The sequence below is a fragment of the Quercus robur genome, chromosome 9 (genome assembly GCF_932294415.1).
Source record: "Quercus robur chromosome 9, dhQueRobu3.1, whole genome shotgun sequence".
Classification (NCBI taxonomy): domain Eukaryota; kingdom Viridiplantae; phylum Streptophyta; class Magnoliopsida; order Fagales; family Fagaceae; genus Quercus; species Quercus robur.
Window position 1 is genome coordinate 961,041 of NC_065542.1, and position 27,512 is coordinate 988,552.

At 35.4% G+C, this 27,512-nt stretch overlaps 4 protein-coding genes across 4 annotated transcripts in view; 3 read left to right on the top strand and 1 right to left on the bottom strand.

The window, feature by feature from the left end:
• The window catches only part of LOC126699422 (uncharacterized), a 105,090-nt gene extending 88,252 nt beyond the window's left edge, over window positions 1-16,838 (top strand). The window contains exon 4 of the transcript XR_007646789.1: window positions 16,624-16,838. The gene's annotated coding sequence lies outside the window, so the exon portion shown is untranslated. The remainder of the gene's footprint in view (window positions 1-16,623) is intronic.
• LOC126699704 (uncharacterized) lies at window positions 1,270-3,173 on the bottom strand. Its single transcript, XM_050397655.1, has 4 exons — window positions 3,161-3,173; window positions 2,376-2,427; window positions 2,110-2,221; window positions 1,270-1,407 (listed from the first exon to the last, which is right to left on the bottom strand). The coding sequence occupies exons 1-4, from the start codon at window positions 3,171-3,173 to the stop codon at window positions 1,270-1,272; spliced, it is 315 nt and encodes a 104-aa protein (XP_050253612.1).
• LOC126699420 (disease resistance protein RPV1-like) lies at window positions 11,874-24,165 on the top strand. The gene is made up of 3 exons (XM_050397246.1): window positions 11,874-12,021; window positions 12,117-12,425; window positions 23,655-24,165. Exons 1-3 carry the CDS (start codon window positions 11,899-11,901, stop codon window positions 23,880-23,882), a joined length of 660 nt encoding a protein of 219 aa, XP_050253203.1. The 5' UTR covers window positions 11,874-11,898; the 3' UTR covers window positions 23,883-24,165.
• LOC126699705 (uncharacterized) lies at window positions 23,941-27,228 on the top strand. Its single transcript, XM_050397656.1, has 2 exons — window positions 23,941-23,968; window positions 26,792-27,228. The coding sequence occupies exons 1-2, from the start codon at window positions 23,941-23,943 to the stop codon at window positions 27,226-27,228; spliced, it is 465 nt and encodes a 154-aa protein (XP_050253613.1).
• The last annotated feature ends 284 nt before the right edge of the window (window positions 27,229-27,512 follow it).

Sequence of the window (27,512 nt, forward strand, 5' to 3'; positions counted from 1 at the left end):
AGATGAAGGATAACAATGCAACAACACTCATCAGGGTTCCAAAGGTAAGCACTGATTAATCACATCAAGTGCAACAACAAAAACAGAAAGCTACATGATAATTTCTGGAATCTTGCAGAGAAAAAAATATTGTATTTCCACATAATTGTAAAAAAATCTGAACCACGGGACCCTCAGAACCTCTCTAAGGAGCATAAATGATTCAAGGCAAGATTTCTGTTGGGAAATTTAGACCCCGGTTGATAGAATAACAAGTTTTAAACCCAAGTTGTTAATAAGATTTATTATAAATAAAACTTATTAAAACAAACAAACATCAATATCATGTCAAAATCATGTAGTGGAAAAATAAATAAGACAATATATGATAACCCAAGAAAACCAATGACACAAACTAGTTTAACAGTAAAAAATCTGGGGGGAAACCTTCCCAAAAGGCAATCCACTATAGTAAAGAAATTTTCAGATCTAGTACAAAACCTTTGTCCCTAGACTCTACAATCCCCATAGTTGAACTTACAATAGAAACCTTCTACCGCTTCAGAACCTCTGAACTCTTCAATATATGAATGCCACCCTTTTGATGCACGGATCCCAGTACGTGACTAACTCCTTTGCACGAATCTCAGTACGTGACTCACTCACCAACTTGAGGAAGAAGAATGTTGGTTGCAAAGTTCTTCACTTCATCAACAATGAAGATCAAGAAGCACTTGGTTACAAAACCCTAAGGCGCAAAAGATGTAGTAGCTTCTTTCAGAGAGAATAAGGTAGCAGTCACCTTTTGCATATGTTCTCCTTGTATTCACTTATGTGACGGCCTCTAAAATAAGCCTTATATATGTCTATGGTTGTTAGAAAAGAAACCCTACACATACATGTCAGCATGGACCGAAAATCAGATCTGAAAATTCTGATTTCGTAATTCTTGATCGATTGAGGAGTTGTCTAGTAGCTATTGAGGGGACAGGAAGTTTCTCGATCGATCGACCAGTTGTCGAGAAGCTATTGAGATTGCGATAAAAAGAAGTTGAAAAGCTCGATAGATAGCCAGGTGTCGAGCAGCTATCGAGCTTTAAAATTCAGCACTTTCTCACTTAATTCTTGGACAGACTTGCATGGCTTTAACACTTGAACTTGAAACAAGGTTTCTTGAAGCATCAAACACATCCTAGATCTACCCAAATACAAGTAAAGTGCATTTTATCAAGAATTAGCCAATTACATAAAATAGTGACATATGTTCCTAACAAGCGAATCACATATGTCCTAACAATTTCTACTTATAATCACCTGTCTGACATGATGAACAACAGCTTTCTGCTGATTGGTTTCCCTTAGTCTCTCAATAGACTGAAACTTCCCTTCCAAACATCCTTCATGCATAACCATCAGTTTATAGGCGACCTCCATAGTTAGAGAAAGTGCACAAACTCCAACAGTCAATAGTAAATATTACCTTCATATTCAAATGAATAAGCAAAGACCTAGTTTAGACATGCTTGCACAGAAAATTGATGACATGCTTGCATTCCAAAACCAATGGGCCAATGCCCCTAGTATAGACATGTTTGATGCAAAACAAAATGTCCTAGCCTAAAATTCACTTTGGAAGTTAATAAAAGTTAATCAAAGATTATCTCAAAACCCGCAACTCTAATATCAAGTGACAAAATGGTCCAACAACCCTTAACAATTGGAAGATTACTGCAAACTCTAAGATTTTCACCAAACAAAAATGTCCATCATCAAAAATATCCATCCACAAGGAAGAATTCGAGTGACATTAAAATTACAGAAATCCTGACCAAAGAGAAAAGATTAACAACCATCAACTATGGTGATCTCCTAATATCAGGGCTACCAAAAAAAAGGAAAAGACTGAATGCTGCACCAACTTGACTAAGGTCTTAAAAAACATAGTTTTTTTACCACTTTATAGACACTATAATAAGACTGACATCTGAAGTCAAATTGCATAACATGAAAAAAAAATCCTGAAAAATTATAAAACATGATATAGTAATTGAATGTACTAACAAAACTCCATTATCACATACAATTATGGACTCTGCCAATTCAAGGTTGAATAATTTAGAGAGTGCATACCTCCTTAATGCTACCATCCTCAACATAAGTAATAAGAGACTTGAGAAAAAACTCGTCAAGTATAGCTTCTAAATCATCAATATATGGAGGCCCTAGTGGGGAAAAAAACCAATTTTATCAGTGAAAGAATTGAAACAACAGTTCAATTGTGAAACCCATAACAATGGGGATTAAAGGTTCCTCACCTACATCTTAAACAAAATAAACAGAACAATCAAGCCCGACAACAATGCCTTGTCATTAATAACACCAGAAATAGAAAGAACCTGAAGCATTCTATATTAGAGTCAAAGTCCCTTTTTCCCACGTACACACCACCTGCATGAGAAAAAGAAAATTAGAACCTTAAACAGGAGATATTACAAAAGCAATCATCATGTTCAAAATATTGTCACTCTATTTTAAGTGAAAAGTTGAGATTCTTCCAAATAGAGGTAAATTTTTTTCTATTTCTTGTTTTCTTTGTAACTTAAATTTATCATCAATTTTCAGCTATTTTCCTTTCGTCAACTTAATTAACCTGAATTTTCATGGAATCAGATGGCTAAACGTAAAAATATCTTGCTAAATTAAATGCTCTTTCTAAAGATAACTCCATCATTGCCCAACTTGTCATTAAGCTTTGACCTATATCACATTAAAAGTTAATCCCTATCTCCCACCCTCAGCTTCACAATGATTATAAAATTAACACAATTATTATATAATAAGAAGTAAATTACTGATTCCTTACAAACAAAAACAAACTATAAAATAAACTAATACAAACCCGAAGGAGAAAGCAGCCAATGATTTGAAACAACAGCAGAATTTTATCAAACAATTTGTGAGCATATTACTAAAATGTATATATTGATTACTATCCTAGGCATTGCAAAGTTATTAGCGCTGTCAATTTCAAAAACTTAGCAGTCTCAATTTTGAAAAGAGAAAAAATACTAATCGTAATGAATTTCGTAAATGATCACTCAAAACCAAACCAATCTAATTTAAGCCAGAACTAACACAACAATAATTTAAAATGTTAAAAATTAAAAACTGGCCAAATTACCTATCAGCGGCATGCTAATGGAAGCCTAACTCAAAACAAAATCTAATTGAAATAGTTAAATCTAAACCAATCCAACCAAGAAATTCAAACCTAAATCATATTCAATCCCCATATTTGAAAACGAAAAGGAAAAAATCAAAAACAATAAGGTATGTAGTTTTTCTTGTTATCTACAATGAAGTGTACCTAAACAGATCGTAATTTTTTTTTTTTAATGGTATTCAAAAAAAATAATAATTAAAATGAGGCACACCTGTTCAGCAATCTTGAACAACCATACTAACCAACCAAAACCTTCAAAACAAAAATAAAATCGCCACAAAATCCAAAATAGCAACAGCCCCAACATAACATTGAATCAAAGAAATCATAATTACTTGTAATTATTCGAATAAACATTTACTTTGAATTATTATCCGAAAGATTGAGTGACTAAAAGTGTAGTGCCATTACAAAGTCCATTACTTTGGTTTAAATTTCGAAGTAACATTATTCGCAGACCCACATTTAATATGAGTTTATGGTTTGGAACATTAAAAAAACTTATTAGATTAATATGGAATTGAAAAGAGTAGAAGTCAAATGGATAAGAATGATAGTTAGGCTGTCCTAACCTGTCAGCTTTATCCAGCAATGTTTCTTGAAAACACCTAGTGAATGTTATGAATTTGCCTAAACAGAGGTAATTCAAACAACAAATACATAATGGATAGAATCTTGACAGAGAACTACAGCAAATCTGAATTTTAACGAAATGACAGGATAAGAAGGTTTGTTAAAATTACCAAACTTTCAGATTTTAAACTATCCAAGTATTTTGACTGTACTCTTTAAACTTTCAGATTTTAAACAGTTTAAAACAAAAACATATGTATATTGGAGATTTAATATGATAATTCGTAAAGGAAATGTAGTGGTGAGAAGTTTCAGGAAAAAAAACTATTTGAAGTAAAAAAAGAGTATGCTGAATACCAAAAAAAAAAAAAAAAAAAAAAAAATAGTTTTACAGTTCAGTTGAATACAAAATAAGAATTCATTGAATTAGAAAAAATTAAGAAAAAAGTAGATTAAAATATGTAATTCAGAGCCAAATCAAAACCAAACAGATCAACAGAGAAAATTTAATTCAAATTATGAGATAAATAGAGGGAAAATCAGGCTATCCTAACCTCTTAGTTTGATGCAGCAACTTTTCTTGCAAAATACCCGTGTTGTACCTGGCAAAGAACTCAGTATTCAACAAAATGACAGGGTAAGAAGTTTTTTAAAATCATAGCAAAGAAAGATGAAAGAGAGACTACAAAAGGAGTGGAAGCAAACATTGTAATATGGTTTGAGTTGCAAAAATATGAAAGATTGTTTTAGTTTTTAACAATCTGTTGGCTATTTCCCATATGATAATGGCTAAGAATTTGGATTCCATTAGCCAAGGATATATAAAATAAATACTTAAAGCAAGATTAACATCAAATAGTAACACTTTTTGGCACAAACTTGAACTGGAAAGTTTGTTTTTGTCTTATACATAAAGATTTTAAACAATCCAAGGTGAAAATTTACTTTTAACTACAATAAATCAAAGGATAAGTCCCTAATGTTACCAAAAGAAAAAACCAAACCAAAGCATCCAAAGAAAGAGAATCTACCAATCTATTTTTTTAAAAGGGTAAAAGAAGAACCCTAGACAATTAAGCAGGGGGAAAAATTGTAATATAGATATATTGAAGAAGACAAATTGTAATTCGAGTAGTATAAGTATTTTAGATTTAATTAGTGATGATTGGATTGAATTTTTTCTGCCCTCATACCACGATAAATGTAAATGATTTAGTTATTTATGAACAATGAATATGAACAAAAAATTTCATGGATGAAGTCTAGAAGATATCAGCATGGTGGAAGAAATGAATTATGAAACAAATGTGAGGCAATTGGTAGTGTTACATAGCATGTACATATTTTTTGTTCTTGGATATGCAGTTGGTTGTGAGGCTCTTCAATACCACCCCCATAGCCCTACTACCAAATACACATCTATATCCTGGTATCCACGGGCCCTAACTTTGATAATTATCCATGTAAAATTTGATTTTTTTTTTATCTCATCTTTATTTGGATTCAATTACAACTTTATTTTGGATTAAATTGACATGTATAATTATTATGTCCCAATTAATTTATTCCCCTTTTTTCTAGTGGCCAAATAGATGGTCACAGAATGTTAACATGCAAATCAAATTCGAATAAGAGGTTGGTTTGATAGATGGCCTCTCATGATTCTAGGGTTCTGCCATTCTTGTCCATGCCGTAAGAATTAATATTCACAACAAAGCATCTAAAGAAAGAGAATGAACTTCCGAATTTCAATTCAAATTCAAGCACAGAGAATTGATGCGTACCTTTCGTCAGAGTAGCGCCGATCTCTATCTCCGTATCTTAATACCTCTGGGACGTTTGATCATATTTAACTTTGACGGGTGCTAGTTGCGGTGGTCTAAGTCTGGTAGGGGATGGCGATGGCCGGCCGTACGAATCTCCCCAGTGTCACAAACTCTTTATAGGACTTAGATTAAGGAAAAAGGTCCAATTTACTTTTTTATTCCCACTTGACTGGTAAAGCTTACATCTTTGTCTAGAAAGTATTTGAAAGAAACTACGTTTTAACAAAGAAACCGTAGATAAATAAACATGAACAAATTTAACCCAAATAATCAAAACAGAACCACTTATAACTCAAATACCATAATGAGAACCAAATATAACCTAAAGGCCAAAACAAATATCAAAGCCTGATCAAAATGTCAAATTGAAAGGCGAAGAGAAAAACTTAATTTGAATACCAAAATCAAAACCAATCCAAACAAAATATCAAACCCTAATCATAATTAATAATCAAACTTAAATCGAATATAAAAACTCACCAGTATATGACGGTGGTTGGATGCTAAAGGAGTGAGATAGCGGCGATGGGCTATGGTTTAGGGGTTTTGAGAATTGAGAGAGGCAGAGAAAACGGCTTCAACGCGGAGGAAGAGAAAAGGTTTATCAGGAGTGGGTAGTTTTGGGTTTTATGTGTAAATCAGGCTTTCAAACATTGTAATGATTGGGATTTTGGTTGGATTTAACCATAAACTTGGCAGAATCAATGCTGAGTTTGCCGTCCTACCACTTTCTCAGCTTCTTTCCCCGTGTGCTCATCGCCTCCCTTTCTTTCATCGCCTCTCTATTTCTATTTTTGTGTACCCTTTAATTTTAACCAGTTATTTATTTATTTATTGTTATTTACAAGAGAGGCTTTTAAACGATGTGTAGCAGTGCCAAACAACATAATGAATCACTTTTTAACTTAAACGTGGTTGAGTTTTAGATAGGCAGTTATTCTATTTGTCAGCGTCTCCTTAATTGTAGGAATCAACTTTCTCTCAGCTTCTCCTTAATTCTGATTTTAACAAATAGAGAGGAAAAGGGTTATGAATCCAAATTCTTAAATTGCCAGCAAACAATAATTGAAGAGAATATAAGGAAAAGAAATTAATACATTTGCTTTGATTAAATTAGAGACTCTAGATCTGCAGAGAAAGAAATTGAATGATTTAAATCCAAAAAAGAAGAATTCAAGCAAACCATTAACGAAGATATTTAATAAAATAGTCAAATATCATAATTCCGATTTCATTAACCCTAATCTCAGGAAACAAAATCTTGTTGCAATTTTATAAGTGGAAAACATATAACAAACTAATTTAACTTTAAATTTGTGGAAAAAAAAAAGTTAGAGAAAGAATAGGAACCCGTCGGCGGCATTGTTAATCAAAAATCAGAGGGAATCCTTGTTAATTTCTGAGTTTTAATTAGGAACCAAAACGTAACTTTGAAAATAGAAAAAATGTCAAATCTTCCTTCTAAATTTGGGAAAAATTTTGAAAGAAAAAGAATAGGTACCCATCTGAAGCATGTCGTAATGGGTAGGGTAGACTCCTCTTCGTTCTTGACGCTTCATCTTCCTCACTTCTTCTTATTCTAGGGAAAGAAATTAGCGGACAGTTGGATGAAGAAATCTGATAGGAAGTGAGAGACATCTTTTCATTCTTGATTGCAAACTGCAGTTTTTGATCTCTCGATCTCTCTCTCCTTCTCCATTCTTTGCCTCTCTATTTCTTTGTCTCTCTTTTCTCTCAGTCTCTCTTTCTCCTTTCTCCGTGTAGCATTCTTTTTTTTTTTTTTTTTTTTTGGTCTTAAGTGGTTAGTTTTCTTTTATACCAAGAGGGCTCCAAACAGTGTTTAACGTAGTGAAAGATTATAATATATCACTTTTAAACGGTGTTATAGCATTACCAAACAATGTAATTTATCGCTTTTTAACTTAAATGTGGCTAAATTTTAGATAGACAATTTTCCTATTTGTCAGCACCTCCTTAATTGTAAGAATCAACTTTCTCTCAGCTTCTGCTATTATATATACTAGTTTTTAACCCGTGCAAATGCATGAGATTTATATTTAAAATTTTTTATAATTTTGTTATTGTATTTTTATAGCATCTCAAAAGTATTTTTATTTATTTATTTAACATCATCAAAAGTAAATCAAATCATACTTCATCATAGTAACATATATTAACACCTTAAATAAGGGAAAAAAAATTAAACTTACAGTAATGGAAAAACAAATACCTTTCTTCAAAACATCATACAAATTTAGATTCATAGCTCAAAATAACATTTATAATCCTAAAATAAACCAAAAGTCAAATAGTTTAACCCCTTGTTTATGGACTTCCTTTCTCTCTTAAAAGTCTTATGGGTCTAATGTTGTGAGCATCCAAGCCATTGATGATCTTTTTGCATACCTGGACATATTAGAAGTTTCAAAAAAATAAAATATGTTAAATTGATTCCAAACGAATAACACATACAAATGCAAAATTAGTTCTACCATCTAAAATCTAAATCACATGAATCAGTGTTAGATAGCTTATCATTTCTTTTTCCTTTAAACCCGTCTAATAAAAATCTCTAAACCAGAGAAAAAAAAAATTCTTTTTATGGTAAGCATTAAATGTAGCTTGTACTCATTTTCATGCTCACTTATCCAATCTGACAATAGGTAAATTATCATGTTTTATATTTCCCAAATATCATCATGATTTTAATTGCCTCATTTGCAACAAACAAATGTCCTAACACCCCCAACAAACCAATGTCCTAACACCCAAACACAAACCCACAACTACCCAAAATATACCAACCACAAACCAACATAAATTCATTGGAAAAATGTTTAAAATAATACTCTAATAATAATAATAATAATAATAATAATAATAATAATAATAATAATAATAATAATAATAATAATAATCAAAGAAAAACTCACCTTAGGACTATAACCGGCTTAAGTAACATCTAGAGTTGTTTTGGGGAGGGAGGGGGGGGAGAGAGAGCCAAGAGAAGGAGAGTGTGGTGGGTAGGCAGTCTCTCTCTCTCTCTCTCTCTCTCTCTCTCTCTCACAATGTCTGCCTTAAGGGGTTTCTCTTTGCAATCTTGGTGGTAAGAAGGTGGCAGGAAACCGGACGTTGGCAGAAAGCTGGCTCAACAGTGGTGGTGGCACTATATCCACAACTATCTCAAATAATATCACGGTCTCTTTGCAACCAAGGCTTCCACGACTTCAAAGTTGTTAGGAAATACAATTTTCTGGCTCATTGGAATTCAGCCAGATATGCCAATGAGCTTAAGGAACAAAACAATAATTATTAGAATAATATTGTACCTATTTTGTATAAAAGAAGTGCATATATAGAGCATCTTTGTAGATTTTTTAATGTAAACTATCGAAAATTTTGATTATGATCGAATGTACTCTACAGTGTGAACCTCAAAGAATAGGAGGTGCCCTCCAACCAAACATGGTCTACTAAATGAATTACATGCAAACCTGCACACTTAATAGCAACTACTCATCGTCAGTTTTGTTAATACAATTCACACACCAGCAACCATAAAAGTACAATAACAAAACACATTGTCCGCAATTGTCTACCATTAAAACAAAAGTTTAAAGTACCTAATCCTGGTTGGTTTTGGTTTGTGGTTTTTTGTTCTTTCGCTTTGTGTTTTGATCCTTATCTTAGCACCATGCCTAGGAAAACTAGAGCTCATAGGACCACTTCCACTTCCTCTGAGTCTCCTACTAGGGTTGAGCTGTTTAAGAATGATAAGTGTAGAGAAGCCTATGACTCTTTGAACTGTAAGCGTAAGATCTGGTCTGAGCGAGCAGTTGTTTTAGATCAGCTTGATCCAGCCATTAGGGCCAATTTTGAGTCTAGAGGTTGGTTGCCTCTCTTAGAGATAGATCATCCACCCCCAACCGCCCTGATTAGAGAGTTCTACTCGAATCTCTCTTGTCACGTCTATGATTCCAACACCCTAGTTAGGAGTTGGATACGAGGTGTAGAGTTTACCATTACCCCTCGGGTAGTGGCTGAGGCTCTTAGGGTGCCGGTTGTTCGGGATGCTGACTATCCCTATGATGAGTCACCCTCTTTAGACGTTGTCATGTCTTACATCACTGGGTCATCTATCCAGTGGGGTACTGATCCTTGGATCACGTCCGCTGAGCTTACCGAGACGGCCTATCTCTTCTTTAGGATTGCGTGTCATTCCTTGTGGCCTATCTCTCACTTCCACACCATCCCTTTAGAGCGATGTGTGTTTTTGTACGCCTTTGCTTCTGGAGCATCTATCAGTTTTCCTCACTTGTTCCTTCGTTCTTTGAATGAGGTTCATAGGAGTTCTGTCGTAGGGCATGCGCTGATTCATCCTATTTTCATTCATAGGATTCTGCTCTACTTAGGTTTAGATGGTTTTCCGTCGGGTGAGCCTGTTCATGTGATAGCTCCCATAGGTGCCACCTTTCTTCGTCGGAGGGTTGCTCAGTTGAGAGTTGCTCCTCCTTGTCCTAAAGGTGCGTCATCTAGTAGTGTCCCCCCTCCTCCCTCTTCTACAGGTACAGCTGCTGCTTAGACTTCAGGTGCTGCTGCTGATGCTGATGCTGCTGTTCCTCCACCGACTGCTTCGGATGATTCAGACATTCGTCGCATGTTGGATCATGTCTTGATCGTTCAGGCGGCTCAATGACAGATTTTGGTGGACGTACTTGATGAGATCCGTGCCTTGCGTGCGGAGTTGGCGCAGTTTAGACCACCTCCCTTTTGATGATGGATGTCTTGATTGCCCTTTGGCATTCCGTCACAAAATTGGGGGAGTACTTGTAGGATTTTTGTTTTCAGGGGGAGATTATTTGTTTTTGGTTGGAGCTTGTGGAGTTTTAGATTGTATCTAGGTGCTTCACTGTGTACTTAACATTTTTAGCTCTTACCTTGTTTTTGATGGGATATTCATGTTAGGGGGAGTTTTATGTTTTTGTTGGTACTTTATTTGTTTCTTGTTTCAAACTACTTATTGATTTATATTTATGAGTTATTCATTGATATATGTCTTTATTTGTATGTTGTTTGAAATCAAGAAGTTATTTTGTTTACCTGTATTATTTCCACACATGCGGTTATGCATTTTGTTTAGCGTTTCAGGAAATATACAGGTTGATTCAATTGAGCTGCTGTCTACACTTGCAACTGATGGATAGTAGTTAGGATTGAATTTGGTTTATGAGCATTATTTTGTAAAGGGCTTTTCATTTTGTAAACTTTGAGCTTCTAAGTTGTGTTTTGTCACGGATTGCCAAAGGGGGAGTTTGTTAGGTTCTAAAGTTTAGGATTTTATTTATTTAGAACTCTAATGTGTATTGTTGGCAAACCATGATCAAAACAATGTGTTTAGAAGTGTTTAAAGCTAGCTCAAAGTTGTATGTCAATGTAAATTTGGAATCGAGTTTAAAGCAGGAAGCACTGTGGCTTTCGGCCTGACTCGATCGATCAAAGCTTAGGCTCGACCGATCGAAGCTCGGGCAGATTGCTTTTCTGCAGATTCGTCCAACTTAGCCCTATTTGTTTTAAAACGTTTTTAGGGTTTCTTATTTGTCCTAAGTATAAAAGGCAAACCCTAGCCACGCTTTAGTGTTGCTCATATTTGCGGTTTGTGTAAATCTCTTGTGAGATCTAGAGGAGCTTTCTTTTACACAAGCTTAGGGTTTTCAAGGAGAAGATTTATCTACACCTTGATGATCAATTCAGTTGCTGCCATTAAAGCTTAAAGACTACACAAGCGGTGTGCTTGTAGCTAGTGGAAATCCAAGAAAGAAGGAGTTCGTGGATTCGGAGCTTGCACGTGGTCGTGTCAGTAAGTTCTACTGGTTGGTAGCATTAGGAAGTCGAGCGGGGGTGCTTGTAAGTCCTTTTGTATGAACTTCGATTCTTTTAAGATAGTGGATTTAGGTTTACCTTGAGGATAGCTAGGTCAAATCCTCCCCAGGTTTTTACCGGTTTGGTTTCCTGGGTGATCATATCATTGTCTTATTTATTTTCTGCTGCTTTGCATGATTTGATCTTTATTATTGTGATAACCTAGACTTGTTTAATTGGACTAAGTAACAACTTGGCTAATTACCTAGGTTTAATCAATTGTTTAAGGGGTCTAAAAACTGTCACATTCCTCTTTAATGACATGGACAACTATTGCATAAGAGATATTCTAGAAAGTTTAGGTCACTATACCTACGATATTGATGTTCTTCAGAACAAATCTCTTATATAATCATTGCTTCAAATGGAGCTCTTGGGATGCATGATTTACTTAAAGAAATGGGTCAAGACATTGTTCGTCGTGAATCCCCTGAAGAGCTTGGTAGACGTAGTAGGTTATGGAGTTATAAGGATGTCCTGCATGTATTGACAAGTAATGCTGTAAGTTAACAAGTTTAAACTTGAATTTAGATAAGTATATATGTTCTTTCAAATTCTTCTAAAATTTTTCTAATTTCATTGTTTTTGGTTACTAGGGAACAAAGGCAGTTAAAGGCATAATGCTAAACATGCCTATTGAAGCAAAGGAATGCTTGAGTGTTGAAGCCTTCTCAAGGATGACAAATTTGAGATTCCTTAAAATTGGTAATGTGCATCCTCCACAAGACCTCATTAGAGGTCCTATCCAACTTCCACAAGGCCTCAATTATCTTTCTAATGAGTTACGTGTAATAGATTGGCATGGATATCCTTTAAAATCCCTGCCAACTAGTTTCCAACCAAACAAACTTGTTGAACTGAGAATGCATTGCAGTGACGTCAAACAACTATGGAAAGGAATTATGGTAAGATTTTCACTTATGCAAATGTGTTTTTCCTTCATTTTCGTTAAGGCATGAGTTCATCTAATTATTTCTTGGTTTATAATAGATTTTAAATGAGTTAAAACTCATTGACCTCAATGATTCTCAAAACTTAATTGAGATCCCGGACCTTAGTGGAGTTCCAAATCTTAAGCAATTCATCCTCCAATGTTGTACAAGACTCTATAAGATACATGCATATCTTGGAGATCTCAAAAGGCTTATTCGATTGGATTTGATGGGTTGTAAATATCTCGAAAGCCTTCCTCACAAGATCAGCTTAGAAGTGCTTGAAACTTTTATTATTTCTAGTTGTTCAAGACTAAAGAAGTTTCCAGAGGTTGTGGGAAATATGTCACGTCTGTCAAAACTTTCTTTGAATGAGACTTCTATAACAGGGCTACCATTATCAATTGAGCATTTAATTGGCCTTATTAAATTGGATCTAAGAGACTGCAAAAACCTTTCAAGTCTTCTAAATGGTTGTTATAGTTCAATGTCTCTAAAAAGTCTCAATTTATTTGGCTGCTCAAAACTTGTTAAACTGCCAGAGAATTTGGGAAATATCAAAACTCCGAAGGAGTTAGACCTGAGTGGAAATGCTATAACGGGGCTACCATTATCAATTGAGCATTTAATTAGCCTTATTAAATTGGATCTAAGAGACTAGAAAAACCTTTCAAGTCTTCCGAATGGTTGTTATAGTTCAATGTCTCTAAAAATTCTTAATTTATCTAGCTACTCAAAACTTGATGAATTGCCAAAAAATTTGGGAAAAATTGAAGGTTTGAAGGAGTTAGACTTGAGTGGGACTACTATAACGGGCCTACCATAACGGGCCTACCTTCATTCGCTGTTCACTTAAAAAATCTTAAAGAACTATCTCTCTCGAGATGTGTGGGGCTATCATCTAAATCATTTAATAAGCTCAAGAGGGTTCCTTTGAAGCAACCTAAAAGAAGTCCAGATCCCATGGGCATGCTAGAGCGCTCTTTAATAGGCTTTTGCTCTTTGACCAGACTTGATCTAAGTTATTGCAATATTCAGACAATTCCTAATGTTCTTGGGTGGTTGTCATCTTTAAGAATTTTAAATCTATGGGAAAATAAATTTTTTTGCCTTCCTGAAAGTATCATTCGACTATCTAAACTGATGTGGCTTTTTATGGGTGGTTGCACTCATCTTCAAATGTTGCCCAAGCTTCCATTAAGTATTAAGTATATTGAACTAAGAAAGTGTACCTCACTGGAAACATTATAGACCAGAATACGATTTTTAGCCTCTTCATCTTCAGATTAAGAATCAAGGCTACGGTGACATGTTTTCAACAATGAAAACAATGCTAAGACATTACATCATTAATCACCAAGTCTGTCTGTCTGTCTGTCTCTCTCTCTCTCTCACACACAAACATGTGAAGTTCTAAGCATCATGAATTGTATGTTTCAGGGTCACCAATATAATTTTTTCCATATTGAAATTCCTGAAAGTGAAATTCCGAAATGGTTTAGCCACCAAAACGTGGGGGCTTCAGTGAATCTGCAAGTACCCTTAAATTCATTAGGTAACGAATGGATGGGAATCATTGTGTGCGCTATTTTTGTATTCCGCTGGCATCGTCAAGCTCACGAACCTCTTCTTCAAGATCTTGGACATATGACAAGTACGAATACGCTTTGGTGTTCCGTTGGTGGATCTAGAACGGTGGGCCTTATTTTACGTAGGGAATTTGGAAAGTGATGTATTCTGCCGGCATTGCCTCTCTCTCTCTCTCTTCTTTGTTTGTGTTCATCCCAGTTTGCTTCAAATCCACCCAACATTGCCTAACCACCACTCAATCACCACCACCACAACCCATGATATTCCAATCACAAAATCAACCAAAAACAAAGGAAAATCAAACCAAAAATCAATCTAAACCCAAAATGAAACCTTCAATGGAAAACTCAACAACTTAGAACCCAAAATCAAACTTTCAACAAAAAACCCATCAACCTAAACCTAAATCGAAGCTGCCGTTGTCACCACTGCCATGGAGAGCTTGCTTCTTCTTTGCTCATGGAGAGCTTGTTGTTGCCATGAGAGAGGAGAGAAACAAGTGCTTGAGAGCTACAACAAAGGAAAAGATCCAAAAAAAAAAAAAATGAAGAGAAAATACCGTGGGAGAGGAAGTAGAGAAAATATGTGATTTTGTGAGTAAAAAAAGAGGGTCAAATATTACGTGGTGGGGGTTAAAATTGAGTGGGAAAGAAGCTTACTTGAAGCTTTCTAGTTTGCAAATATCTCTACAATATAATTTAATTACAAAAGAATCATAATTGAGGTGTTTTTAAAAAAATAAATAAATAAAGTTGATGATTTTATTTTGAATTTTATTAAAGTATATATTAAAATTTTTAATTCAAATCACTACTTTTTTTTAACTAAAATTTTATATCATTCACCATACCAATAGAAAATTATATATATATATATATATATATATATATCTCCAGTGCGTAACCCCGAAACAACACATCGAAATATTTCATTGATAATGGTATGATGGTCGGAGACACCGATCTATTGGCAATCGTTGGAGCCACTATTTCAGTGGTTTGGGCAGAGACACTGATCCTGTGGTGGTTGCTGGAACCACTATTCCGGCAGTTCGACCACCGGACCTCCGGCACAAGTTGCTCCACTAGCTGAGCCACCAGTTTTAATGAAGAATAAGAAAATTAATGAAGAATGAATATTTTATTGAAATATCTTCTAAAATAAATTGACTAGTGTGGGTGTTTTGGAAATTGGTTGTGTAAAACAGAAAAAGTAGGTTCTTATTGTAAAATAGAGGGAAAATTTTACACAGACTGATGTGAATGTGAACTTGGTGATATGTAGAGTTTAAAGTTTAAACAAACAATAAGGCATTGCATGGCCTCTTTATCTGATAATTGGGGTCGCATTTGTCAATTGATGTTTGATAATAGCCAAAGAAAAATGCAAAAATGTAATTATGGGGCAAGACCTAGTAGAACTAGAAGCTCTAAAGAGGAATTTGACCTTGAGAGACTGAGACAACCCCTTGATCCCATTCTTAAAGACGTGGGAAAACAAGTTTTGAAATAACCTCTCCACTACTCACACTACTGCCTTCATTACTTCTGTGCTCTTCCTTCTGTCATAAATTTATATAAAATATTTTATTTAATTCTACTTTTCTTTGTGATTTGGTGAGAAAGTCAATGGTTTGGCAGGAAATGACTTTTCCATCCCTATTACTCGCATTAACACTGCCTCATTTTTCAAAAATATTTATTTGTTTTAAATTTTCTTGTCAATCAAAATTTCCAAACTTAAATCTGTCCTATATGAAATGTCATTTATTTTTTTATTTGAATTTAGATTTGTGCGCTTCTGTAATTCTGTTAAGGACATCACAATTTGATGATGAAAATATTACTGCTTCTTTTTTCTTGACAACTTTTCTCAAAATGCTTAAACCATGGTCATGCAGCATGTAATTGGATGTGTTGTCAAATCTGCTTTGGGTTTGTTCAAGGTTTTAATGGGCATGTTTGCCGAGAGATACTTTTACCACCTTTTCTATATAGCAAAAATTCAATATTGCACAAGGCAAGTAATGGCTAAAATCAAGATGTTGAGATATGACTACAAGGAGGAAAATGAACACTTAGAGGTAGTACCAATTGGAAAACAAATGAAAAATATTCTGCAAAATTCATCCTGGGATGTGAATTGAAAATTAGTAATTGCTCAAAGGCTTTTCCTGGTACTAATTGATTGCATGGTTTTCTTGCATTGCTATTTGCACATCATGGAAACTGATTTTGTACTGTAATTGCATATGCTTAGTAGTTTTATCACATCCTTTTGGGTGTTGCCCATATGGACTAATATCATGATGCATTTTTCTTCAGGATGAAAGAAAAGCGTGTCATAGGGGGTTCGATTTTGTGAAATTTGCTGATGAAATTTTAGCTGAGTACACTTCTCAAAAAGTACATTGGATAGGCAGAGGTGTTTCAATAAATGTTATCATGATATATGACCCGCCTCTTGTTGGCATTGGGACATGCTTGGGCCTAATAGGCACTCATGTGGGTGGCTGAGTATCAAAGGAAAGAGCCTCCAAATTTCCTTATTATCTCAAAGAAACTCAAGGATTCTTGGAGAGGTCAAAACAGAGGGAAGCTTAATGAAGAGTTACCTTGATGCTTAAAGGAAGTGGCTGCAACTCTATCCTAAACAGAGCTCTTTGTTGTAACTGGTTTATACCTTATTCAATCCTTCATGACCTCCGCTTAAAAGTTTGCTAGTAGCTGGGTATGTGATTGTTTTGTATGTAAAAACAAGATATTGGGTATGATTAGGATAAATCAGGTGTCTAGTATCAAAGGAAAGAACCTCAGAAGTTCCTTATGCAGAGTGGTTTGGGCTACTGCCTATCACATATGGTCTCAGAGAAACTGAAGAATTCGTGGAGAAGGGATCAAAACAGAGGAAAGCGTGGTGAAGAGTGTGAGAAAAGATGTCAAGTTTAGGATGATGTTTAAAGGAAATGCCTAACTTTATCCGAAGCAGAGTTCTCTGTTGTAACTGGTTTGTACCTCATTCCATCTTCTGCTTAAAAGTTTGCAAGTAGCTAAGTTTGTGATTGTTTTGTCTGTAAAAACATGTTGGGTATGATTAGCACCAATCAGGTGCTGTAGTTTTGTCTGAAAACTTTGTCTTTTTGTAGAACTAGGTTGGGGTGATGTAACACTATTTTAATGTTCAGTAGGGAGTTTATGTCAGGGCAGAATGCCCTTGTTGTAGTGGACTAGCTGAAGTCTGAGTGTTTCAAATGTTTTTGTTTGTATTGGTTTGTTTCATATCAATAGAAATTTCTAAATTATCCAAATATGATAAAATGAATTGTTGATTTTTTATTTGTTGTGTGGATGCAACAATCTTTGAGTCTTGGGGTGTAAGGTGAAGCACCCAGACTTTGCACATTGCGCAATGATTGCCATACTTTGTTCTCAGATTTAGGACTAATGTCATGAGTGCTATTGGGAAGTAACCCGAATTCCCAACCTGTGAGAAACAAGAAAATAGAGAAAACACACGCCAAAGAAAAACAATCACACGCACAAGACAGTATTTACATGGTTCGGCAATTTGCCTACATCTACGGAGTTGTAGGGATTTCACTATTATCAGGGAAAAGTACAAAGTGCGGCTGTAGTTTTTTCTCTCTCTCAAAAACATGGCAACCAACACCTAAAAAATCCTAATCACCAAAGTCGGTTTCTATATACAAAACAGGCCAAAAAAAATTTCTCGGGGGCATTGCCCCTAGACCCCCAAGAGGCTTGTCCATGAGTGCTCCAGCTTGGGCCAGACTAAGCCTCAAAAATCTTCCATTAAAAACCATGCAACATTATTCGGTTTGGATTGGGTCGTCAAACCAAATCAAACAAAAATAGGCTCCACAGAGCCTAACAAATCTCCCACTTGGAGACTAGTTCAATCACCAACATCAACCGCAATCCTCCAAAACAAAATCCCTCATCCTTGCAACTCATCCTCCTGTCCTCAAGCTAGAAGACCCATTGAAGCTGCACACAGCTTCAGCTTCTCAATGATGACACTCTTAGTCAACATATCTGCCGGGTTCTTAGATCCACAAATTTTCTCAAGTATTACCAGCTTATCTTCAACAAGGTAACGGATAAAGTGGTATTTTATCTGTATATGCTTCGACTTTGAATGAAAAGCCAAATTTTTGGCAAGAAAGATTGCACTCTGACTGTCACTGTGTAGAATGCCCATCTCCTGCTTCTTACCTAATTCATCTAAGAAACCATGTAGCAAAATCATCTCCTTTCCAGCTTTAGTTGTTGCAACATACTCAGCTTCTGTAGTAGACAAAGTAACAATCTTTTGTAGATTTGAAGCCCATGATATAGCTGTACCACCCAGAGTAAAAACAAACCCAATAGTACTCTTTCTACTATCAATATCACCAGCAAAATCAGCATCTACATAACCCTGCAGTTTTAAACTTGCACCTGTGAAGCAAACACATGTATCTGATGAACCCTTCAGATATCTCAGAATCCACTTGACTGCCTCCTAGTGCTGCTTTCCAGGCCTACTCATGAATCTGCTCACAACTCCCACTGCATGTGCAATGTCTGACCTTGTACACACCATAGCATACATCAAGCTGCCAATAGCTGAGGCATAGGGCACCTTGTTCATATGGTCCCTTTCTTCTTCTACATTTGGTAACTGTTCTTTGCTTAGTTTGAAATGACTACCCAAGGGTGTGCTCACTGGTTTAGCTTCATTCATGTTGAATCTGTTGAGAACTTTCTTCACATACTCTGACTGTGAAAACTTCAATGTACCATTAGCCTTGTCTCTAATGATTCTCATACCAAGGATTTGCTTTGCAGCTCCCAAATCTTTCATGGCAAACTGTTTGGACAATTGCTTCTTTAGATTATTAATCTCCTCAATGCTAGACTCTGCAATAAGCATATCATCCACATACAACAGTAATACGATGTAAGAATTGTCAAAAGACTTAACATAGCAACAGTGATCAGCTTCACATCTCTTGAACCCAATTCTATGCATAAAACTATCAAATTTCTTGTACCACTGTCTAGAAACTTGTTTTAAGCCATACAAACTCTTTCTCAACTTGTAGACTAGATTCTCTTGTCCCTGAACAATGAACCCTTTTGGATGAATCATGTAAAGGTCTTCCTCCAAGTCACCATGAAGGAATGCTGTCTTCACATCTAATTGCTCAAGATGTAAGTTTTTTGCAACCACCATTCCTAGTACCAGTCTGATTGTTGGCATCTTCACAACTGGAGAAAATATCTCTGTGTAGTCAATGCCCTCCTTCTGCTGGAACCCTTTAACAACTAATCTGGCCTTGTAACGTTTGCTACCATCATGCTTATTCTTTATTCTGTATACCCACTTGTTGTGCAAAGCCTTCTTTCCTACTGGCAATTCAGTCAGTTCCCATGTCTGATTCCCCAACAAGGAATCCATCTCATCCTTCATGGCTAACTCCCACTTGCTTGAATTCTCATCTTGCAAGGCTTCATCATAATACTCTGGCTCACCACCATCAGTCAACAGGAGATAATTTAAAACAGGTGTAACGCTGTGGAGGTCTAATGTTCCTGGAACATCTGCGAACTTCAGCTATAGGTGTAGTCAGATCTACCTGTGAATTTACATTCTTCTTATCTTCTTCAACCCTTTTCTGGACAGTACTTTTAGTCAATTCATCTAAGTTGACAAATTCAGATTTCTTTTTATCTATTTCTGTAACATCTGACACTACAGTTAACCTGTCCTTGTACATAACTTGTTCATTAAATATCACATTTCTACTTCTGAGGATTTTCCTGTTTTGTTCATCCTAAAACCTATAGCCAAATTTCTCATCACCATAGCCAATGAAAAAACATATTTTAGACTTTGCATCAAGTTTACTACGAGCATCAGAATCAATATGAACATAAGAAATACAACCAAAAACTTTTAAATGTGAAAACTTTACCTCTTTACCACTCCAAACCTCCTCAGGAAGTTTGAACTCCATAGGAACTAATGGTCCTAGGTTTATTAGGTAAGCTGCAATGCCAACAGCATCAGCCCAGAAAGTTTTTGGTAGTCCAGCATGCAACCTCATACTCCTAGCATGCTCATTGAGAGTTCTGTTCATGCACTCAGCCACACCATTCTGCTGTGGTGTCCCAGGAATGGTCTTCTCCATCCTAATTCCCTGTGCAGCACAATACTCACTGAACCCTCCATCTATGTACTCTCCTCCATTATCTGACCTCAAACATTTTACTTTCAAACCTGTTTCTGTCTCAACCATGGCCTTCCACTTCTTAAAAGTTTCAAATACATCAGATTTATTTTTTAGAAAATAAACTCATACCTTTCTGCTTGAGTCATCAATGAAAGTGATGTAGTACCTTGAACCTCCAAGGGATGCAATCGGAGAAGGCCCCCACAAATCAGTATGTACTAATTCCAATTTTTTAGCCTTCAGTGTCCTGCCAGTTTTCAAGAAGCTCACATTTTTTTGCTTTCCTAAGATGTAACTTTCACACATGTCAAAATCAATGGACTTCAATTCTGGTAGTTTTCTTTTTGACAGCAACATCTTCATCCCTTTCTCACTCATGTGACCAAGTCTGCGGTGCCATATGCTTGTATCAGTACTTGCATCAACAATTGCAATTGTGTCTCTTGGACTTGAGGTCATATATAGAGTACCAGTCTCCTTTCCATGAGCCAACACCCTAGCTCCCTTTGTAACCTTCCAAGTACCACCAACAAATAGTATTGCATGTCCTTCATCATCAAGTTGTCCAACAAAAATCAAATTCCTCCTCAGGTCAGGAATATGTCGAACCTTCTCCAGTAACTAAATAGATCCATTGGGCAACAATATCCGAATCTCTCCCATACCTACAATATCCAAGGTTGAGCCATCAGCCAAATACACCTTACCAAAATCACCTGCAACATAATTTTGTATGATTTCTCGATGTGGAGTGGTATGAAACGAAGCTCCTGAGTCCAAAACCCAATCATCAAGTGGACTGTCTACTGCAAGAAATAATGCATCCTGTACTTCTTCTGTTACAACATTTGCAGAATCATCTTCATTCTTCTTCTTAGGACTTTTGCATTGCCTCCTAAAGCGACTTGTTTTCCCACAGTTCCAGCATTGTACTTGTTGGCCTGATCTTGATTTACTTCTGTTTCGATTAGAATTTTTGGATTTTGATCTGCCCCGATTTGAATTTCTATCATTACCTCTACCTCTTGTCTCAAGATTTAGGGCAGAACCAGATCCTGAGGTTTCGCCTGCATCTCTTCTGCGAATCTCCTCAGCTAGAATTAAATCTCGTATATCATTGTACTTAAGCTTTTCCTTTCCTGTAGAATTGCTTATTGTCATCCTCATTTCCTCCCAACTATTTGGCAAAGAAGCCAAGACGAACAAAGCACGAATCTCATCATCAAAATCAATTTCTACAGACGACAATTGTTTTGTGATAATGTTAAATTCATTAAGATGTTATGCTACTGATGCATTCTCTGCCATCTTCAAATTAAACAATTTCTTCATCAGATACACCTTGTTGTTTGCGAACGATTTTTCATACATACCGGACAAAGCCTTCATCAGATCTACTGTGGTCTTCTCCTTTATAACATTGTGTGCAATAGACCTAGACAGAGTTAACCTAATAACTCCCAGAACCTGTCTGTCAAGAAGTGCCCATTCCTCAGCCTTCATAGTCTTAGGTTTTGTCCCCAAAAGAGGCAGATGCAATTTCCTCCCATAGAGATAATCTTCAATCTGCATCCTTCAATACGCGAAGTCTGTGCCATCAAAATTTTCTATTCCAGACGCCTTTCCTGCTTCCTCTGTCATTGCTCCCACTCAAACCTAACCCTAGGCTCTGATACCAGTTGTTGGGAATTAACCCGAATTCCCAACCTGTGAGAAACAAGAAAATAGAGAAAACATACGCCAAAGAAAAACAATCACACGTACAAGACAATATTTACGTGGTTCAGCAATTTGCCTACGTCCATAGAGTTGCAGGGATTTCACTATTATCAGGGAAAAGTACAAAGTGCGGCTACAGTTTTTTCTCTCTCTCAAAAACGCAGCAACTAACACCTAAAAAACCCTAATCACCAAAGTCGGTTTCTATATACAAAACGGGCCAAAAATTGTCCACAAAGCCCAACAAGTGCAGCCTAAAAGTCTATTCCACTGTAGATCCAGAAGATGAATTGGTTCTTTATTGGGTGGCTTTTCCTCTGTTTTTCTGCACATGGTTCTCATAGACTGTCCGATGTGACAAACAAATCAAACCTCAATTATGATGCTATATTATGCACTTTTTGGATTCCCCTTTTGTTAAATGAATCTAAGTTTGTATTTTGAATGTTCAATCTCTTGTATTTATGCTATATAGTATACAGTCATCAAAGTTCTTGTTTTGCTACCTTCTTTGCAGGCATGAATCAGTAATTATCCAAGAGATCCTTGAAAGGATATCTAGTGAATTGAATCTTATATTTCAAAGTACCATTTCCAAGGAACTTGTTGGAATAGAATCCCATGTGATGGAAATGTTGGATTTATATTTAGTTGAAGGGGTCAGGTGGTGTTTGCTTTGTTGGGATTTGCGGGATGGGTGGAATGGGTAAAACAACTCTTGCACTAGAAATTTATGAAAGAATTTCAGGCAGCTTTGAAGCTAGCAGCTTTATAGCTGATGTAAAAGAAAAAACTCAGTCATCATCTAGTTTCTTTACAAGAACAACTTCTTTCTAATAGCCTTAAGGGAAGTAGAAAAAAAATATCGAATGTTTTTGAGGGGATCAATGTTATAGGAAATAGACTACGTAATAAAAAGGTTCTTATTTTTCTTGATGATGTGGATGGAGAAGAACAACTAGAAGCATTAGTTGGGAACCATGACTGGTTTGGTTCAGGGATTAGAATAATTGTAACAACTAGAGATAGCCACTTGTTGAGAAGATGTGGTATGGATGATATATATACAGTCAAGGGATTGAATAACAACGATGTTTTGCGGCTTTTTAGTTGGAGAGCTTTCAAGAAACCCTATTCTAAAGAAAATTATGTGGATTTGTCTAAGGACTTGGTGAATTATGCCAATGGCCTTCCTGTGGCTCTTAAAGTTTTAGGTTCTTTGTTGTTTAAAATAAAAATAGATGAATGGAAAAGTGCCTTATATAAACTAAAACAAGAACTTGATAGAAACATCGTAAATATACTTCAAATAAGTTTTAATTGTCTGATGGATGCCCAAAAAGATTTGTTTTTGGATATTGAATGTTTTTTCAAAGGAGAGAACAAAGATTGCATAAGAGATATACTAGAAAGTTTTGGATACTATCCAAACTACAATATTGATGTTCTTATGGAAAAATAGCTCATAACCAGTATTGATGTTCTTATGCTGACCAGTTTCCAGCCAAACAAACTTGTTGAATTAAGAATGCATTGCAACGGCATCAAAAAACTATGGAAAGGAATCATGGTAAGATTTTCACTTATGCAAATGTGTATTTCTTTCATTTTCATTAGGGCTTTAGTTTGTTTAATTATTTATTCGTTTATGACAGATTTTAAACGAGTTAAAACTCATAGACATGAGTGACTCTCAAAATTTGATTGAGATCTCGGACCTTAGTGGAGTCCCAAGTCTTAACCAACTGATTTCTTCGACGTTGTACAAGGCTATATATGATTTGTGCATCTCTTGGAGATCTCGAACAGCTTATTCAATTGGATTTGAATGGTTGCAAGTGTCTCAAAAGCCTTCCTCACAAGATCAACTTGGAAGCACTTGAAATTATTGATCTTGGTGGTTGTTCAAGGCTAAAGAAATTTCTGGAGATTAAGGGAAATATGTCACGGTTGTCAGGACTTCGTTTGTGTAAGACTGTTATAAAGGATCTATCATTATTATTGGAACATTTAACCAGCCTTACAAAATTGGATCTAAGAGAGTGCAAAAACCTTTGAAGTCTTCCTAATGCAATATGTAGTTTGATGTCTCTAAAAACTCTCAATTTATCTAGCTATTCAAGACTTGACAAATTGCTAGAGAACTTGGGAAATGTTGAAGGACTAGATGTGTTAAATGTGTTAGGATTAGTGCCCTTAAATCCTATTGTTTGGTGCTATATGTAATATTATGTATGACATTATGTATGACTTAATATTGTAATTAATAAATTTGTTTTATTATTATCTAAAATAATAGCAACATGAATATTTGGACATTATCATATAGTCCATGAGATGCATAGTATGTGATTTATGTGATTTAGTCACAGAAGATATAAATCACAAGTTCTTTGTAAACTCAGAATTATAGTTTGTAGTCGGTGATGAAATTGGGCATTTCATCTGCGAAGACTATAACATATCAACTACGATGATTTGTCTTGATCATGGAAATAGAGATTTCTAGTTGGTATGTTGATATGTTTTAAGAGTTAAGATCTATTGAACAAGACCGCTGTGAGATTTATTATTCTTCTAAAGACTGTCAATTGAATAATAAATCTCACGACTTATATTAACATGAACTCTTAATCCTGAGAGACTAATGGACCTGATCATGAGGTGTAGGTTGCTTTGATATATCAGGAGTGAGATCTAAAGTTACGGTCAAAACCTCAGTATGTTGAGCAGCCACATTTAGTGTTGATGGAACATATATTCTCAAGATGGAATTCATATTCTCTTAACCGAGATATAAAGTATTCCCTTGAGATAAGTTTAATGAGTTTGTTATTCAGAGAGTTAGGCCTAACCACTTTAGTAAAACTAAAGTATATATTTATGAAATTGGTTTTCATAAATATATAATGAATAACATTAAAGGATTAAACCGGGTACTCAAGGAATTAAGATGTAGTAATTTACAAAGTGGCAGACTACATTAATGACTTTGTATTACTACGAATATTTTATGAAGGGGTTGCATGTACAATAAAGTCTTGGGATATAATTTAAAGATAAGGCATAGTGTGCAACTATATTTATATAGTGGTATTAAATATAGTTAATGCTAACTTTGGACTTGTCAAGAGTTGTCAGAAAAGCCCAAAACCCATTGGAGCTAGTGTCTTATTGGTCCCTTTTGGTCCCACTCCAAGCCACACATTTAAGCCCAATTGGAAAGGCCCAAAAGGCCAGCCCAATTAGATAATTGGTTAGATACAAAGGGAAAAACATATAGAATTTTAAGTAAGTGTAACATTATTGTTAAATGGTGTGTATGTGAGTGTAAATCACTCTCTAATTCTCCCTTTGTAACCGATTGAGAGTCCACACTTCTTGGGCGATAGTGGAATTGGAGTGAAGATTAAAAGTATTCCCAAGTGCTTCGATCTTTGTTTTGAAATTCACCGCTTCAAGGTACGCTCTCTTATACTAGAATTCTGAAATTACATATTGCATGCTATAGGTTAAGAATGAAGTAGATCTGTTAATTTTTCGCTGCACACTTGTATTTTTCCAACAATCGGTATCAGAGTAGTCTTCAATTTCCAATCTGTTTAACATGTTTTGTGAGTTTTAGAATTAGAGATGATAGTTTCATATTGTTAGAAAATTATATTTTTAATTTTCTGCATGTTATTGAAACTATGATTTGATGAAAACTAAAATTGATGTTATGATGTTGTTTAAATTTAAATTTAAGTTATGTTAAATTGAATCTTAAGGCTATAGCATCAATAGAATTCAGTTTTGACATCAATCTCTATCTGTAACGTTCATATGTTGAATGTTTGTTCATGAAAAATGAAGAAAACTGCCTTAGGAAGATTCTGGAAATTCGAGTTTCACGAGTTTCGATCGATCAAAAATCACTTTCGATCGATCGAGTGAAACAGTGATCAGACTTTTTAAATAGATTGATTTTCAATTGATAGTCGATCAATCGAATTTGTTTTTTCGATCGATCGAACAAGTCAGATGGTCAAGTTTGAATTTTTTTTTTAATTTTTTTGATCAATCGAAAGGCATATTCGATTGATCGAAAGAAGGAAAATCAGAAATTTTTCTAAGTGTTTTCACAAGTATAAAGAGTAAGGCTATGTGTAATTAGATTATGCATATTATAAAATTAAAAACCTTTATTTTAAAATATCTAGTGGGAGAGAGATACAAGGGTTGGATCTCATGGCCTCCATTATCAGTTCATAGTAGTGTGGGGTAAGCACCTCATCTTGGCGTATATGTCTCGCGATCCCAAAGGAGGGTGTTTACTTCATAGTACTACAAGATTGAACTAACCCGTTTAAAGTAGTGTGGACAAGCACCTCGTCTTGGCGTATATGCCTTGTGATTCCAAAGGAGGGTGTTTTGATCCATGGTGCTACAAGTTTAAACACTACAAAGGGAGATGAAATGTGGCTACACATGATTCTAGATAATGGTGTACACTAGACTAAGTGTAATGTTAACCTCCCAAAGGAGCTATGTCATTATTACTTAGAGGATAAAGATGATATGGCATATTATTAGTGTTTGATAAGAGTTATCATGATAGCACTAATAATGAGAATAGTTCTCAACCAATTAATATGTTTATAATATACTTGCTACCAAGGAATTATAGACATGGATTGGGTTGTCGTTGCATACATTATTATATGGTTTTATTAAGGTTCCATATTATATGCATGTATGCTAAATTGATAATGTCTAGTTTACTTATTATATTCATGTTTATTGTTTTCAGATTTGAACACGGCATCTTTTAGCCCACTTGTTACTATTCTTAATCAAAATAAACTGACTGGATCTGACTATGTTGACTGGAAAAGAAATTTGGACATTGTTCTTACTACTGAAGAGCATAAGTATGTTCTTACTAAACCATGTCCTAGCTTTCTTTCATTAGATGCTCCTCTTGAGGAAAAACAACGATATGATCGTTGGCAGAAATCTAATGAGATGGCCAAGTGTTACATCCTAGCATCTATCTCAAATGTTCTACAGCATGAAATGCAGGATGTGGAACTAGCTTCAGACATTATGCTAAGTCTGAAGGAGATGTTTGGTGAGCAAGGCCGTTCTGCAAGGCAAGAGACCATGAGGCAAATTTATAATACCAAAATGGCTGAAGGTAGTTCAATAAGGGAGCATTTTCTTACAATGATCTCTAATCTGAATTGAAAGTTCAAAAACGTGTATAAACACCCTTGAACGTTTAGACCCCCAAATTACAACTTAACCAATTCAAGCATTATGTCAAACAACTAGTGTACGGAAACTTAACATAAGCTGTAATAAGGAATTGGTAAAAACTATCTAAGCCAAATTAAAACCCAATCCACAGCAAATAATAAAAAGGCAAAGATAGAGAGAAAGGAAGATGCAAACACAAAGACAACACGCGATGTGTTATTGAAGAGGAAACCGAAGCCCTCGGCGTAAAACCTCTCCGTCGCCCTCCAAGC

What these genes read in the sequence shown, in the direction of transcription:
- LOC126699704 (XM_050397655.1), bottom strand. An exon ending in TCTAATATAGAATGCTTCAG is followed by an intron (nt 2,222 to 2,375) that starts GTTCTTTCTATT and finishes TCACTGATAAAA; the next exon opens with TTGGTTTTTTTCCCCACTAG. An exon ending in AGGATGGTAGCATTAAGGAG is followed by an intron (nt 1,408 to 2,109) that starts GTATGCACTCTC and finishes CTAACTATGGAG; the next exon opens with GTCGCCTATAAACTGATGGT.
- LOC126699420 (XM_050397246.1), top strand. Translation starts at nt 11,899, where the DNA reads ATGCATGATTTACTTAAAGAAATGGGTCAAGACATTGTTCGTCGTGAA. An exon ending in ATGTATTGACAAGTAATGCT is followed by an intron (nt 12,022 to 12,116) that starts GTAAGTTAACAA and finishes TTTGGTTACTAG; the next exon opens with GGAACAAAGGCAGTTAAAGG. An exon ending in AACTATGGAAAGGAATTATG is followed by an intron (nt 12,426 to 23,654) that starts GTAAGATTTTCA and finishes CGTTTATGACAG; the next exon opens with ATTTTAAACGAGTTAAAACT.
- LOC126699705 (XM_050397656.1), top strand. Translation starts at nt 23,941, where the DNA reads ATGTCACGGTTGTCAGGACTTCGTTTGT. An exon ending in GTTGTCAGGACTTCGTTTGT is followed by an intron (nt 23,969 to 26,791) that starts GTAAGACTGTTA and finishes TATTGTTTTCAG; the next exon opens with ATTTGAACACGGCATCTTTT.